At 41.8% G+C, this 17142-nt stretch overlaps 1 protein-coding gene across 1 annotated transcript in view; it reads left to right on the plus strand.

The window, feature by feature from the left end:
* adamts6 (ADAM metallopeptidase with thrombospondin type 1 motif, 6) overlaps positions 1–17142 on the plus strand; it is a 58057-nt gene that overhangs the window by 27762 nt on the left and 13153 nt on the right. Inside the window, exons 12-18 of the mRNA XM_008325537.2 lie at positions 489–596; positions 2277–2422; positions 4832–4895; positions 9787–9889; positions 10719–10852; positions 14332–14455; positions 15167–15247. Coding sequence (XP_008323759.1) covers positions 489–596; positions 2277–2422; positions 4832–4895; positions 9787–9889; positions 10719–10852; positions 14332–14455; positions 15167–15247 — 760 coding nt within the window. The remainder of the gene's footprint in view (positions 1–488; positions 597–2276; positions 2423–4831; positions 4896–9786; positions 9890–10718; positions 10853–14331; positions 14456–15166; positions 15248–17142) is intronic.

A 17142-nucleotide genomic window follows, 5' to 3' on the forward strand; every position in this document is an offset into this window, starting at 1 on the left:
CATTAATACTGGAGATGTTGGTCAGCCCTACGGGGCCCTTTTATCAAGGGCGGGGGGGGGGGGGGGGGGGTGTTGCTCACTCTTGATTTCCCCTAAGCAGGAGAAATCATGTTCCTTGAACTGATGTCATGGTCTCGTGTGGTCCTGAGGTGAATGTTAGACGTGGTTTTGATCCAGCTCACTCTTCTTTCTTAATAGGAGAGCATTAAGAGCACCTAGTGACCCGTGGAATATTGCTCAAGATGCACTTTAATCCAAAGCATGTGGGCTCTTCCAGCTGGATGCCTCACAGTGCTCTTGGTGCAACTCCTCGTGCTCATCCTCTGCGGAGAAGAATATCGTCATTCAGTTTGGATTGTTAGTTTTGTAAGCAATAAACTTGTGAAAAACTAAGATGGTTTATGTGACCCCTGTTTGAGCCCCCCCCCCCCCCCCCCATCCGCTGAGTTACTATATTCTGATCAACTTGCTTTTGCCTTCTTTCCTAGGAAGTGTGTAGAGAGCTCTGGTGCCTTAGCAAAAGCAACCGCTGTGTGACAAACAGTATCCCAGCTGCAGAGGGGACGCTGTGCCAGACTGGCAGTATTGAGAAGGGGGTAAGTTATTAAAATGTTTTGAATCAAATGACCAAAATAACATTGTCTGTAGTTCAAGAGATTTTTTTCAACCAGTTTTGTGGTCAAACCCACATGTGGACATCAGATCGAAGCTAATATAAACAGTACTGAAAACCCTGGACATTTTAAATGACCAGGTCTCCATGTAATGGATCGACACATTTTCTTGTATCAAGTATTCTAAGGAAGTTTCAGGTCTGATACCAATAGTAGTATTGCTCTCAGTACATTCTTAGAGTATTTTGGAAAGTGGACTAGAACCTGGAGAATCTTCACAACAGTGAATTAAATTACAGACTCCACTTCATGTCCTTTTAGTTATTCAGTACTGATGTCATGAGGAACCCGAAGGACTTTAATGAGTAGATCATTTGTCTACTCAGTATGCGGTACCTTCAGCATGTCAGTACCTCACTGCCTCAGCATCTGTACTGCTTGGCCAAAGGACCCTTTTTTCCCTGAGTGTGAGCTCATCCATAGACTGCAGCACATACAGAGCAGGTTTTAGGTCGTCCAGCCAGTGTTGATGCCAGTCAGGTTAGAAGAGACAGTTTTAACACGGATTACTGCAACCATTGTCACTGGATGCTCTGTGGTCTAAAAGGGAAGAATACAAGTGTGTCATGAGCTGTCACCCATGATTACCATTAACTCAGTGGAGCCTTTGAGGGCAGGGGCCCACGGACAGAGTTCTGGACAACACAGGGGGGCCCAGGTTGAGCCCTGGGGGCTTTGGACAGCTTTCGGAACAGCTTTAGGAGAGCCATTGGCGTACCCCATCTGTCCCGAGCAGGGGCTGCTTCAAAGGAATATGAATGTCAGCCATTTCTCACTCAGCATGTAATGGAGTGAGGCATTTTCAACAGGAGCTGGGAGACCCAGAGGGAGAGAATGGGGGAGGGTGCACAGAGGGGTATGAGAGAAGCAGAAAGTGACCGGCAGAGAACAGACGGACACATATTTTAAGGCCGTTGCAGAAAGCAGAACACACCTTCCTGCCTTCCTTCACTGGCTTCACCCCCCTCCCCTCCCCCGTCCTTCCGCTCACTTTGTCTCCCATCCCTCGGGTTTGGTTTCTTCAGTGAGAAATCATGGAGAAAGGCAGTAGTCCAAAGTGAACCTTGACTGTTCCAGTGTCTATGGACTTTTAACTAAATGATGATAGAAAACCCCCGATCCCTTCTGCATCTGAAGACATCTTAGCATGAACATGACTTTCCAGAATACTTACCAAAGTATTCTGGAAAGTCATGTTACTTAACAATAGTCCTCTCTGCACCACTCAAGAACTGATTCTTCACCAAGACAGCTATAGAACTATGGAGTACGAAAGAAGAAAGAACATTAGAGAAGTCAGAGTGTCGTCTGCAAAGAATTGATAAAGTGATTCACAATCCGTATCCGTATGTTCGACTTTTGACGGATCATTCGCCTTCAATTTCACCCTTTTTCTTGCCTACTCTAATGTTATCCCATCTATCACCATGTCCTCTTTTCCAACTGTCCCTCTGATCTGCTCATCCTGGTCACTCCCAGTGAAGATCTCAGCATCTTTAGTGCTGTCTCACCATTGTCTCATAAACCTGTCCTCAGTACTCAACCCTCTGAACAATAACCAAACCTTCTTTCTTCTCTCTCTCTCTTTGCCCTTCTGCCCAGTGGTGCTACCAGGGGGAGTGTGTTGTGTTCGGTACCTGGCCTCAGAGTGCGGATGGAGGCTGGGGGCCCTGGTCGATGTGGGGGGAGTGCAGCAGAACCTGTGGGGGCGGTGTGTCCTCCTCCACGAGGCACTGTGACAGCCCAGCGTAAGTAGGCAAAGTAAGCCACAGCAAGCTGAACACACACATCCAGGTCCTGCCTATGCTTCAAAGGAATATGAATGTCAGCCATTTCTCACTCAGCATGTAATGGAGTGAGGCATTTTCAACAGGAGCTGGGAGACCCAGAGGGAGAGAATGGGGGAGGGTGCACAGAGGGGTATGAGAGAAGCAGAAAGTGACCGGCAGAGAACAGACGGACACATATTTTAAGGCCGTTGCAGAAAGCAGAACACACCTTCCTGCCTTCCTTCACTGGCTTCACCCCCCTCCCCTCCCCCGTCCTTCCGCTCACTTTGTCTCCCATCCCTCGGGTTTGGTTTCTTCAGTGAGAAATCATGGAGAAAGGCAGTAGTCCAAAGTGAACCTTGACTGTTCCAGTGTCTATGGACTTTTAACTAAATGATGATAGAAAACCCCCGATCCCTTCTGCATCTGAAGACATCTTAGCATGAACATGACTTTCCAGAATACTTACCAAAGTATTCTGGAAAGTCATGTTACTTAACAATAGTCCTCTCTGCACCACTCAAGAACTGATTCTTCACCAAGACAGCTATAGAACTATGGAGTACGAAAGAAGAAAGAACATTAGAGAAGTCAGAGTGTCGTCTGCAAAGAATTGATAAAGTGATTCACAATCCGTATCCGTATGTTCGACTTTTGACGGATCATTCGCCTTCAATTTCACCCTTTTTCTTGCCTACTCTAATGTTATTCCAACTATCTCCATGTCCTCTTTTCCAACTGTCCCTCTGATCTGCTCATCCTGGTCACTCCCAGTGAAGATCTCAGCATCTTTAGTGCTGTCTCACCATTGTCTCATAAACCTGTCCTCAGTACTCAACCCTCTGAACAATAACCAAACCTTCTTTCTTCTCTCTCTCTCTTTGCCCTTCTGCCCAGTGGTGCTACCAGGGGGAGTGTGTTGTGTTCGGTACCTGGCCTCAGAGTGCGGATGGAGGCTGGGGGCCCTGGTCGATGTGGGGGGAGTGCAGCAGAACCTGTGGGGGCGGTGTGTCCTCCTCCACGAGGCACTGTGACAGCCCAGCGTAAGTAGGCAAAGTAAGCCACAGCAAGCTGAACACACACATCCAGGTCCTGCCTACAGGTGTGTGTTTGTGTGTGTGTGTGTGTGTTGGAGTAGAAGAAATTAAAAGTATTACAAACGCTATCACTATTTACTGCAACTTTAATATTTTATTAGATATTATATGAAAATAATTTAACCTTTGTTGGGATTCCGTTCCTATTGCGTGAGGAAACTAAATTTTCCCTGTAAGTCGGAACTCACATACTGTATATAAGTACCTATGTCACCCACCTATGCTAACACAGTGGTAACATCATAATCTGAAGAGTGGGATTTATGCCTGGGAGCCAAAATGAAGAGCAAAAAGTCCCAAAAAAACAAAAACAAAACAAAACAACCGAAAGCCAATAAAACACAATCCAATGTACAGCGTTGAAGCATAACTGAACAACTGTCCATGTCCACGTGCAGTTTGACAAAGATTTAAGACGCACATGCAGTGGCTTTTCACACCGCTCACTCCCTAACTGTGGATGACAGTGTTGCATGGACTTCTAAAGCCTCCCGTGAGTCCACTCCAGACTCCAGACAAATGGTTATTCAGTGCATTTCTGTGGACCAGCGACATGTCTGGGAACCTCGTATCCATCTTCAGTGTTTGCATTCCTCAGTTTTGGAAGCTAGGTATTACGTCAAACAGATCATGGGAAGACAAAGGAGAGAGAGAGAGAGAGAGAGAGAGTGAGGGAGGAGGAGGGGGGGGGTTGAACCCAAGGGAAGGGATGGCAACAGGGAGAATTAGGGAAGGTGAGGTAGAAGAGGAGACTCTGTCCTAATATGGACCACCTGTGTGAGGTGAACGCTGACGTTCAGGGCTGGAGAACAGAGTCACAGCAGCAGTCTCTAACTCATTTATTACAAGTCCTGAGTTGATTCCAGTGAAATGCCGAAGAAGGTGGAAAGAAGGCAAGATATGATGGGAGCTGAAAAACCAAATCCTTTAGAGATGAAGTGGATGCGAGGTGGAGAGACGGCGGGGTGGGGGTGTTGTTCTGAGGTTACACACTCCCAAATCTAAATGTCATGTCACACCTCAGAGCTGTTAGGACATCTTGGATTTCATGAATGAATCACTGGCGTAGATGCTGAGCAATCTAACCAACTCAAACAGACGTCTGGCGTAGGCTTCTGTTTTTTTCTTTATTGCGAGACTTTCCGAGAACACTTGTAAGTTGTTTTTTTTTTTTTTCGTAGATTCTTCTTTGATTTGTGCATTCTGATTCTCGATGTGATGTGTGTGTAGAGGATGATGTCGCCACACATTTCTGTGCCATCTTCATTGGCTTCTCCTGTGTCTTTGTTAGACCCTCTGGTGGAGGAAAGTACTGCCTTGGAGAGAGGAAACGCTACAGGTCCTGTAACATCGATGTGAGTTTACTGCATGTTCTACAGCTCTCTACATATATTCTACACAGCGTACCTTCATGACCATAGTCGGTCTACAAGAAATTCACAGAGCCATCACAAAAAAAGCCAAATACATGTTTTTTAGGGCCCTCCCCACTCACAATAAGAGCTCAATAGTCCTTTTATTTGAAACGTATCTGGTCTTAATCATTAGTTTTCCATGTTTTGTTAATAATTGTGAACCACTTTAGAGGAAAATACATGCTTAACTACAATGGAGGATGCTGTATGTGAATGGATCACTGTGATCAACAGTGACACCTTTGATCCTGCTCCTGCTGGAGAGCTGCCTCAAACCTTTCTTTTTTAAATGTTACACTGGATTGGATTATAGTTTTAAAGCATTTGAGTTGAACGTGAGGGGGAAACTGTTCACTGACTGAATAACTGAATACAAAAGCATTGGCCTCAGTTCCCCTTAGACTTACTGTACAACTACACAGAGAGTCATGGAAGCAACCTGCTGTCTACTACAACCACAGCTGGTAGTTATAACCACTCATTTTGGTTTTGATCAATAATCAATAAAAATACAACGTATGTAGTGTGACAGGGTGGTAAATGTAAGTCATCGATTTCACTGCTTGAGTGATTTAGGCCAATGCTTCTCAAACTGTGGGGCGGGCCCCACAAGTGGGTAATGGAGACGTGGCAGTTGGGGCGTGACAAACAGGAGAGGACTTTCTCTTTTTTTTGTATAACTTTGTGTTATTTCATGTTTAATGATTTTGATTCATTATTAAATATGACGTTGTTAGGTCAATACATTTCAAATGTAATTTTTCAAGATTTTTGTTGGGGTGACGGGGGCAGGTGCCGGAAAAGACCAAAAAAGTTTGAGAAAAACTGATTTAAGCCATCAGTTTCCTTTGTATTTCAAAAAAATAACAATAGCATTTATCATAATGCTATTTATAAGTTTTATACAAGGCTGTTCCCTGGGAATGTTCCTCTGTCTAAGAGGAAGACACTGAGCAGTCACAGTGAGAGAGAGAGAGAGAGAGAGAGAGAGAGAGAGAGAGCTGCTGTTGCTCTGCCAAGGCAGCCCTAAGTGGAAAAATGGAAAGAGTTTGTACAATTATGCAATAAAATATGTGCTGATGTCCAGAGTGTGTTTAAGCGACGGACAGATTTCCTTCTGTCATCATCACCTCTGGTTTTTCTCTCTCATAAAGTGCTGCAGGAGAACGAGTTGTTCTGAAAGTGTTACTAATTTATTACCTGCAGGGTCAGAGAGAACAATCAAGTGATTTTTCTGAGTTAACACCTACTTAGCTTTAAATTCATGGTCTTAGCATTAGCATCGCTGATGACCGAGAGCACAGTACACTGTGACTATAAGTTATTCACGTTTTGTTTACCTTACATCCATGGATGAGGATACAGAATTCATTTGAACAGTGTGTGCGTGTGGTAAAACTCTAGTACATTTAGAGAAACTAATTGTATTTGCCCGCTGACCCTCTGATCATGTAGTCGCTCAAGTATTTCCGTCCAAGTGACCGTTACCATAGGTGAGAGGCGGCTTGGTGTAGGCGGCTGCAGAGTAACGTTACCGTGCGTTAGCACACACCGAAAAAAAAATACTGCCGACTTCCACTGCTTTCAGGGGACCTCCTGTGTCACTTGCTCGCACAAACTGATTTATCAATACCCTATTACAGTGTTTCCCAAACTTATTTTCTGGGGACCCATATTTTGAAAGTCACCAACCTCCACGACCTAAGTCAATAGACATTAGTCGTAAACTCCTGGGAAACATGATGCGAGACGACCCCAAAAAAAACCTCCTGTGACCCACCTGAGGGTCGCGACCCAGTCTTTGGGAAACAATGCCCTAATAGCAAGATTGATCGGATAAAATCATAAAAATTAATCACAATTAAACAGTTATATCATTTCCAAAAAAACATCTATCTATCTATCTTTTACAAGTATAGCTGCAACAATCTCCCAAGGAGACAAACTCACACACATACTTTTTGGAATTGAATGTTGAAGAAACTGTCTTTATGGACACTTGGGATTGTAAACCTGGGACTTAGTTATGGTTCTAGTGGTGCTGTGTTGCCCACATATTCTGGCCAAAGATCCAGTTAAGCCGTCACATCTCTGCTGCTGTGGGTTTCCCCTGCAGGACATGATCTCTTGTCCTGTGGAGAAAGATCTCTGAAGGGGACGCAGTCATCAGCTAAATCAGCATCACGCTGCCTGTTAATCTGTCTGCCATACTTTGTTCCTGGAAGCAGCTGCAGATGATGATAAAAAGGATCGTGGCAGTCACTTTATATTCCCCTGGCGACTTGGGGTCTCTTTGTCACTTTATAACTCACGTATTGTTTGTGACAGTTTTATCAAGGTGATGACCGTCTCAGACAGTATTTCACTGGGAGTGAGTTTTGCAGACCTGGGTTTTAGTCTGAAGCAAGGTTTGAAACAAATATTTACTGTGGGTTAAAATATAGGTCTTTTTTTCACAGGGTGAAAATTGAGAGAGTTAGGGTCCTAAAAATAAGAAGCGAGAGCAAGCAATGAATGTTGTCTTTGGAAAATAAATAACAGCTCTGACCAGATGCTATTTTATCACACTGACCACACCTTGTCTAGTGGTGTGTGTGTGTGTGGGGGGGGGGGGGGGGGGGGTAAGCTTTAATTCATATATTGCGTTTAGGTGAGGGCAGCACAGCAGAGTAAACCAACAGTTTGCAATGATGAGATAAATTAGACAAATATATTTTACGTGAGATATTTTGTAAATTCCATTTTACAGAGTTCAAGTTTCTATATTGTTTTCTCAGGTTACCAGGTGGGAGGTAATCTTCCCTAACTCTAACCATACCTTAAACTCCAAACTAAATCTTCATCCTCAAAATACCCTGCAAAATGTCCTCACAAGGACGAGGGGTATTTATTATTTTTATAATTTTTTTCTTCATCCTCAAAATACCCTGCAAAATTTATTATTTTTATAATTTTTCCAAATATCATGTTTATGTATTTATTGTTTATTTATTTTATAAAAAGAAGTTTAAAGAACACATTAAACATACTTTCTATTTTGTTTGTCTAATGCAGTGATTCTTAACCATAGGACCGTGGCCTAAACTTGGCCTGCCTGCACCACCTAGAGGGCCGCAAAAAAACGTTCAGTTCTGCACCTAGGAGGTTCGCAAGGACTGTGGGACCGCATAGGTTATCAACTGAAGACCACGATAATGCATCACTCAGTTCTTTAACTAGCTCCAATATTGGGAGAAGAAGACTGGCGTCTTCTGTATGCTAGCTGTAGCAAAAAATATAGAGAAAAATGGAAATAATGAAGACCAACGTCATGCAAACCCGCCCGAAATTACATTTTTGCGTAGGTACAATCCCGACTTCATCAAATATGGCATTTGGCCCTGGGCCACTTTGTGCTAAAGAAATTGGGCCTCATTGTCAAAAAGGTTAAAGACCCCTGGTTTAATGTGTTCATTTGTTGAGAAGACGTGAAGTTCTTTTAGAACTGAACATACACAGCAGATATCATTTTGCCCTTCACTCACATTTCAGCACGCACTCGTAATAATAATACTGTTCTGTCTCTTCACACACTCTGTTTGATGTGAACATTTTAAGCTGCCATATTGGCAAAACACTTGAGCGGTAATGAAGCTGCTCAGCCTCCCGTGGCCCACTCCAGCATGGAACACTTTCAGCATGAGAAATGCAGATTTGACCCAAGAGCTTTTATCCGTCCTGAGGGAGAGTACTTCGGGGGTTTCTAAGGACCTTTTCACACCAATAAAACGCTTCTTTGCAGCTTTTTAGAACATGCACTTATACTGGAGACACATTCGCACAGTCCAGATAAATCAGCCCAGAATCAGAGCCAGAACCAGGTCTGCACCAGCCTGTGCTGCAGAACTGGGCTCCTATACCTCCTCTGGCTGAGTTTATGTTTCTAATTACCCGGCCAAAGAAATGCTTCATTATCCATCGTAAATCCACACATGAAAACAAAGCAATTTCTTCAAACGCAAAACACACTGTTCTCAATAAGGAATTCCAGGGAATAAGTCTGCTTTAGTGTCTGAAAATACAAAGTGACATCTTGTGACATCTTTTGTGCATTTGTTAATAACAAAGGTTTCCATGCAAATAAAAGCCTTTCAGAATAAAGAAAAAGTCTAATGAGGTAACTCACTTAGCCAAAATGTTACCAGCATGCGAGGGTTTATGTGGACGTTTTAAAGGGCATTTAAGTACACATTGTTGTTTATTTATTTATTTGTTTGACTTTCAATAAGACACGCTGATTTATTTTTTGTTTAGAGCAATAATTGTTGTCTACACATTTATATTGAAATAGAAAGTAAAGATTTGGGACGTTTTGATCTATGTCTTCCATCACAGTGAGCATCTGTGGTTCCATAAATGCTAGGATTAACATCAGTTTTCTCCATTTGTTACTGTTTAACATTAGTTTGTTGTGAATTAGAGCAAACGTAAAAACTGTTTTCAGACGATTTCCAGGAATAATTTAATTCAAACACAAGCTTTAAAACTAAGTCTTTATAATTCATGAGATTGAATGAGTAATCTGATCATTTGTAATAGGACAGATGCTCTAAATGCTTTCAACATTTTCTGCTTGGCAATGTAAATATGGCATTATGGTATTTCTTTGCTGACGTAGAAAAGGAAAAAATTCAACTCATGGATCTGTGACAATCCTAAAGGGTAAAATTAATGAAAAATATAAATGAGTCTTGGAACATTGGCTTGGTTTTTAAATTGTAGCTTCAACCTGTAAAGATAGCAAAGCACCAGAAAATTGGAGTTAAGACTTTTTTTTTTCCTTTTTCTTCAGGCCTGTCCTGCTGGGTCACGTGACTTCCGCGAGAAGCAGTGCGCTGATTTTGACAACATGCCTTTTCGGGGGAAATACTACAACTGGAAACCTTACACTGGTGGTAGGTTTACACTGATACACTTTACACACATTTAGTTTCCTTTTGATTTTTTTTTCTTACTTTAAGAAAAGAGAAAAACATCTAACCCAGCTGGACGAAGATGATCAAACTTTTACTGTAAATGTTGCTGTATGATTAATACCTGGCACCTTATTAAATGACAACACCTGTCTTTTTGACTTGATACTTTTGAGTAGTACTACACAAAAACCAACAATCCGGCCGTCTCTTCCGTCTCTCCAGGTTTAGGATTTTACACGGCATTCCATCAGTACGTTTGCAAGTGCTTACAGAAGATGACCTCATAACCATTAAACACAAGATTGATGCGTTTAAGTTGCCAAAGTCTGTAAACAGGATGAATGTCTCCAAAACGGCTGTTTTTAATACTTTTTTTGTACTGCAGCTCACAAGGAACCAAGCAGAGACTTGACAGATGACAGTTAGATAAAGCCTGACTTATATTATCGTCCTGTTATTCTCTAAGTATAACGTCGATCTTTGTGGTGAACTGGTTGTCAGGTGACACAATGGGACCTCACTTTCAACATTCCGGTGAAACTGCTAATACAGTCATCGCTCGCTGTATCGCGGTTCGACTGTTGCGCCGTCAGTGCATCGCGGATTTTTTATTTTATTTTTTTTATATATAAATGTATTCTTGTATCGCGGATTTTTCGCTCTATCGCGGGTTTTTGTGGTATATATATTTTTTTTAAATTTCCAATATTTTCATAATTTTCCTAATACAATTAGCATTTACGACAGCTAACAATGAAATGCCGTTGGAATTCACAATTTCAATCCATTCCTCCTGTTTTTACGTCAGGCGGTGTGAAGCCTTGTGCCCTGAACTGCCTGGCCGAAGGCTACAACTTCTACACGGAGCGCTCTCCTGCGGTCATTGACGGCACCCGGTGTCTGGCTGACTCTCTGAACATCTGCATTAATGGAGAGTGTAAGGTAAGATGGAACAGGAGTCGGTTGTTTAGTTACTATTTAGAGTTGAAACATATCAAGGTTGTTGTTGTGGGAACTACTTTGATATATTGTTGATGAAATATTCACCAGGTTCAGAACAGACAGGTCATTAAGACAATATGTTTGGAGAGAAAAACAGAGGCTTTCACTCAAACTACTAAATGTTTTGATTTGTTTGTTAAGTTATAGAGATGTTATCATTCTTGCTAGCACGCTATTTCATTAGCAAAAGCATTATTAGCATTGGCAAGTCTGAAACAGAGGGAAATCACCTTAGGCCCAGTTATTTATATTTGAATAAGTGATTATTTTTACAGTAAAAAAACAAACATAAAAAGTGAACGTACAACTGAACTTCAGCTAGAACTGTATACAGTAGTATACATACAAATACGAACGGACTATATGACCAAGCAGACAGACAGACAGACAGACAGACAGATAGACAGACAGACAGACAGATAGACAGATAGACAGACAATCCCTCTGGAGTTCTCTTCGGGAAATTTAGGTCAACAACTGTGTTATAATGAGAAAACATTGAACGCTATTGACAAAAATGCTGTCAATAGTACTAATTCCAACACATGAACAGTTTGTCCAATCACCACACAGACAATCAAGTTTAGCCCCGCCCACTGCTGATTGACTCAGAGTGAAGAGTGAAGGCTTTCAAGAAAATAGAGGTTTTTTGTTTTTCAAAATCTTCCCCGATCATCGTCAGTAAAAATAATATATTCCAGGGCTGCCCCATAGAAGTCCACTGAAGCGAGTGCAGTTTGGTAACTCAGTGTAGTTAGTAAGAATGTGTATGTGACAGTTTGTTTAATGTTGTTGTCATCAGTATCTTTGTGACTTTGTTGCGCCCTTGACTTTTCATAATCAGAGCAATATATTTGATAAGTACAATGTAATAATGTCTGATGTGACTGATACCTAGAGCTATAAAAAGTAAACCGTTGTGATCCCGTAATAAACATTTCCTCATGTGGCCTTCAGACTGCCAGCATCAGGAGAAATGTTGGCAGTCCGACTTGGGATGTTTTAGTTTATTAAAAAAGACACAAAACAGGAGTAGGAATGAAAATCAGACAGGTTTCAGTGCGACTGGACAATTGAAACAGAGTGAGAGTTCAACTATTCACTAAAACCAACAAACTCCTCCGTTTTCTACTGGTTTTGACTCGTGGACTAGTCTCACATCTTGGTAGTTGACATAAGGATTGTTGATTACAGTCGCAAATCTAATCTTCACCGTTTTGTAATGATTTAAAAAAAGAAATCTCAACATTTTTTCAACATATGACTAATCCCTGGATATGGAAGTCATAAAATTAATATAAATACATTGAATTAATATAAATATTAATATATGAACCTGTGTATTATTTGATTGGTTTTTGGCTGTTTCCTCCATCTCCTGTCCCCTCTTCTTTTACTCCAACCATCTCCATGTCCTCTTCCACCACATCCACCAACCTCCTCTGAGGTCTTCCTCCTCCTCCTCCTCCTCCTCCTCGTCTGTTAACTCCATCTCCAACATCCTTTGTCCAATATATTCACTGTCTCTCCTCAACACGTGTCCAGACCATCTCCACCTCACCTCTCTGACTTCATCTCCAAACTGCTCCACCTTAACTGTCCCTCTGATCTGTCCATCCTGGTCACTCCCAGTGAAGCTCTCAGAAACTCCTCCTCCTCCTCCAACTCAGTCTTTGGTCTGTTAGACACAGACACTGCCTCTGAACCACACATCATAGCAGGTCTCGCTACTGTCTTATCAACTTGACCTGTTATTCTTCTGTCACAAATCACTCCTGTCCATTTGTTTTTGATTAGCTCAGTGTTGAATGTCAAATTCCTAGTTATAATTATACGTGACAGTAGACCTCATTTGCTCTAACACACAACTTCATACAGTGAATATGGTGTGGGGTCGGCGTTCCGTTTCTCTTGACCCCGGTCTACACAACTGCAGCCTTAATGAAAGCTGATGACGGACCGTTCTGTTCTTTTTGTCTGTCATTACGAGTCTTCAACTTTGACCAGGACTGTGTTATAACAAACAGCACAAAATAATTGTTTTTATTGAATAATGACTTTGATATATTTTTGCAAAGGCTGATTTAATAACAGATCAAAATAACATTTCAGTGAAAGGAGCTGGCAGCGAGTGCTGTCTTTGTTTTCCTGAGCCTAAATCACTGTGTGTGTGTGTGCGTGTGTGCGTGTGCGTGTGTTTGTCTGTGGCGATTTCTTTTTTCCTGTGGATTTTCTGCGGATTTTCTGTACTGCAGCTGAAATAACTTTTTGGTTCCTCACTTTAAGTATTTGCTTTGACTTCCACCTGACCGTACAATTTGATTCCTGTTTGGCTTGAAAATGTGGTGTCCGTGCCCAAGACATTATTTTGATTCTACAAAAAAAAAAACACAACATGATGTGGGTTTTAATGGGGGAGCGCTCAAAGAGGTGGAATAGTTGCTATCAAAGGAACGTTGCAGGTTTGTTTCCAGTCTGCAGCCAGTCTGTCATATTATTTCAAAGGCTGGCTCTCTGGGTTCACAGCCACGCTGTGATAAATCTGAGGAACACTGGCTGCTTGGAAAACTGTCCACACTACAAAACTGCTTTGTTGAGCACATATGTTGGACAGAGAAACGAAAAAGAGAGAGGGAGTTCTCAAAAAACATAGAGGGAGACGGTGATAGTAAGAAGCTGGGAGGTCTGAAAGAGGAGGAGGAGGACGAGGAGGAGGACGAGGAGGAGGACGAGGAGGAGGGAAAGTATCTGTGACACTGATCCTCCCAGTTCTGCAGTTACACAGTAGTGAGATGAAAACTGTTATCACACAGTTTAGAAATTGACTCTGTGTCTGGGTCGAACACACACTGTTGTCTTTTTCATTTTTACTGAGATTCATTCTCACCCTTATCCTACTGAGATGCATTTTAATTTAGACGTGTTATCATTTTATTTTAGTTTTACTTGAAAAAATAAGTGTTTGCGTCCACTAAATTGGATTCAGTCAAATCAAATGTAATGTGTATTGTTTTCAGTGTTTATATTATATATATAATTTCATGCATTCTAAAAGAAAACTGTTTTCCAGCAAAGACTCATATATTATCGTGTTATACTATTCACTAAGACATACACAGACATACGTATGCAGTAGTATTAAAAGGTTGACTAGACATTCATTCAGACGTCCCGCCCCTTAGCCCACAAACACAGCTCTGATTGGCTCCTGCCTTCATTTGCTCCTCCAGTTTACACGATGATTGGTCTTTGTTACTGCCAGTTTTTTTAATCTCTTTTCTATTCGTTAACTGAAGCATCAATACATTTCATCACCGTCGTTTAGCTCCACAGAACTTCCTAATTAGTCCTCGTCATTGATAACTGATAATTGATAATAACAATAATATTATTAATCCTCGCTCTCTTTTTTACAAAAGCATGTGGGCTGCGACAACATCCTGGGATCTGACGCTAAAGAAGATCGCTGCCGTGTGTGTGGAGGAGACGGCAGCACCTGTGAGGCCACTGAAGGGCTCTTCAACGAGTCCTTACCCAGAGGAGGTACAACAGTAGACAATACACTGTACCAATGGTGCAATTCTGTGTCATCCAATCATAAACCAACAATTTTAGTAGTCACCTGAACGTCATCTCATTTTTAAATGAACCCCCCATCATATGTAGAGAGGAAGCTATTCCTAACTCCACCTGTGGTTCTGAGCGTAGAGTGGAGTTGGTTAGGAGACGGGGGAGGAGGAACTGGGGGGGGGGGGGCTCTAGGAGAAAGCATCTTGTCTAAACCCATCCAGGAGAAAAGCACAATTTCCACCTTAGTAATTCACTAACACAGCCTGACTGTGTTATGGCTATATGAAATATGTCGTCAAACATAATATTTTCTACATTAATTGCATTACGGAGTGAAGAATTAAGGAGTGCAGACCGAGGCTGTGCATTGGCCGTAGCCTGAAGTCATCTATAGAGAGCAGGAGAGAGAGAGAGAGAGAGAGAGAGATGGAGAGAGAGAGAGAGGGGGAGAAAACATATTTCTCCTTCTATGGTATGGCCTGTAAACCCTCTAAAAATACTGTGTGTGGAAAAAAAAGAAGGAGGGGGTGTTTTGTCCTCCTGCTTTGTCCTTTTTCGGGATTTTGGAATTTCTTCTATAGGTACTCCTGCCTCAGATTATGTGTGACTTTCTGTCTGTTGCTGTCAATGGAAATGATGTCCCATGGAAATGAAAAGAACACTGTGGGTGTCGTTGTATTTCAGGATACATGGATGTCGTTCAGATCCCAAAAGGATCAGTTCATATCGAGATTAAAGAGGTTGCCATGTCCAAGAACTACATAGGTAAGAAACTGCCTTTGACGTCTAATATACAGTACATATAGTTATAAACACATGACGTTATATTAACTGTTTTTTTTTTCTATTACCCTGTTTTCCGGACTATAGGTCGCACTTTTTTTTATCCTTTGGCTGGGTTTGCGACTTGTACTCAGGTGCAGGTGAATAGAAGTGACTGACATTTTTGGTCCTCACAGATGTTTCAGTTTTCTGCCTTCAGACCAATATTCAGTTTTTGGTGTAAACTATACTGCAGTAGTATTGGGAGAAACTAGCACTGAAACTGCTTCAGAAACTGCAGTCTCAGGATGGGCCCAGACGTCAATCATGAGGCTGATACTGAGTCTTTCCAATGGTTTTATTTGAGTCTGTGGTCATAAAAACGTCAAGATATTTTTCTGCAGTGAAACATCTAATGTCCTGCCATCGGAGGAGAAAAAAAACAAAACCAAAAAGTCTGCAGTGACAGATGTTGTGACCTTAAAAATGTAGTTGAAAAGCTGAACTAAAGACGCAGTTGGTGACCTTTGACCTCAGAAGCAGATTTCGTTGATGGTGCACAAGTGTTTAGACATAGGTTGAAGACGTATAGAGAAATATATATTTTTTATTTTATAAGTAACGGTTTTAGTGTCACAGCATGGAGGTAGTTTGTGTTTCAGGGTTTTAGACAGATTAGCGTCGCTGATGTGTGTCCAAACGTGTGAGCACCAAGTTCAAGTTTAGGTTTATGTCTGAAGTGAGTTATTGAACACCATCTCATTATTGATGCATTAAAATGTGCACACGCTCTGTAATTGACTGCAGTGTTATGATTTGGCAGTTTGTAACATCTGCCTGTTTCCTATTATGTGTTTTGCTCTGTGTCAACCACATTTCCTGGGATTTCCTTGTCAAGAGAAAATTAGAAAGCGCCATCATTTAATCCTCTATTGCCTAATGTGAATCTATAAAACAGTCTGTTAAAACACAGAGAAGTGTAATGGCCGCCCTGGCACCGGACCCACACGTTCAGCTCCAGACTAAACAAAGACTGTTTGCAACACTGGCAGCTTCAGAACCAAAACAATCAAACAACCGGATTCAATTAAGTCAGGTCTGCATCTATTCATTAGCAAGAAAAAGACATGTGACAGCTTGTTGAATTTCCAGCAGATGGTGTTGATGAAGGGCTTAAGTTACACTTTGAATCCGAGAGCTGCATCAAATTTATAGGGCCTTGGTGACAGCTGCCTGGTCCACCAGGATTATGGAGGATATGATGTCTATATATCAAAGTTTAAAGAGTGCACTCTTGGCTGTTGTGTCGGACTAGATTTTCCCCTTCCAAGCAATTTGTAATTTGGTTATGAATTTCATATGTGACCACAATGATTAAGGTAATATTTTTCTTCTGTTGCAATATTCGAGCGGCTGCTCTTTAGGCCAGCAACGCGCTCTTCAAAAAGTGTTTGAAAAGTCAAACCCAAGTACGGAATTATAAAACAAAGTGTAATTCCCACTGAGACTCTTGCAAACTGGCCAGTTCAAAGGAACGACATCACAGAGCTTACAATCTGTGACAGATGAGCTAAAAAGGAATTTATTGCATGGAGGATTGTGATGCATTCGGGATGAGTAAACTGTTGCCCGTGTAATTTACGTAAATGCAGCACAGGGGAGTCTGGAGAGCACGAGCCAGGGAGACACAACACTGAGCGTTTGGATCATTTCTCCCCAATTTGGCCTCGTTTCAATGCAGAGAAAGTGGATATTTTCAGATCTGTTGTGCTTGGAGACCACCGTGTGTTTTGACAACCAGACAGAGTGGTTTTCATGAGGTTCGTCCAGGCTTTCACCTGAAGTGTGTTTTCTTTCTCCTCTTAAATTAGACGTGTCAGTGCACGTGAACGTCTTTA

This window comes from Cynoglossus semilaevis, chromosome 14, assembly GCF_000523025.1.
Source record: "Cynoglossus semilaevis isolate Cse_v1.0 chromosome 14, Cse_v1.0, whole genome shotgun sequence".
Taxonomy (NCBI): Eukaryota; Metazoa; Chordata; class Actinopteri; order Pleuronectiformes; family Cynoglossidae; genus Cynoglossus; species Cynoglossus semilaevis.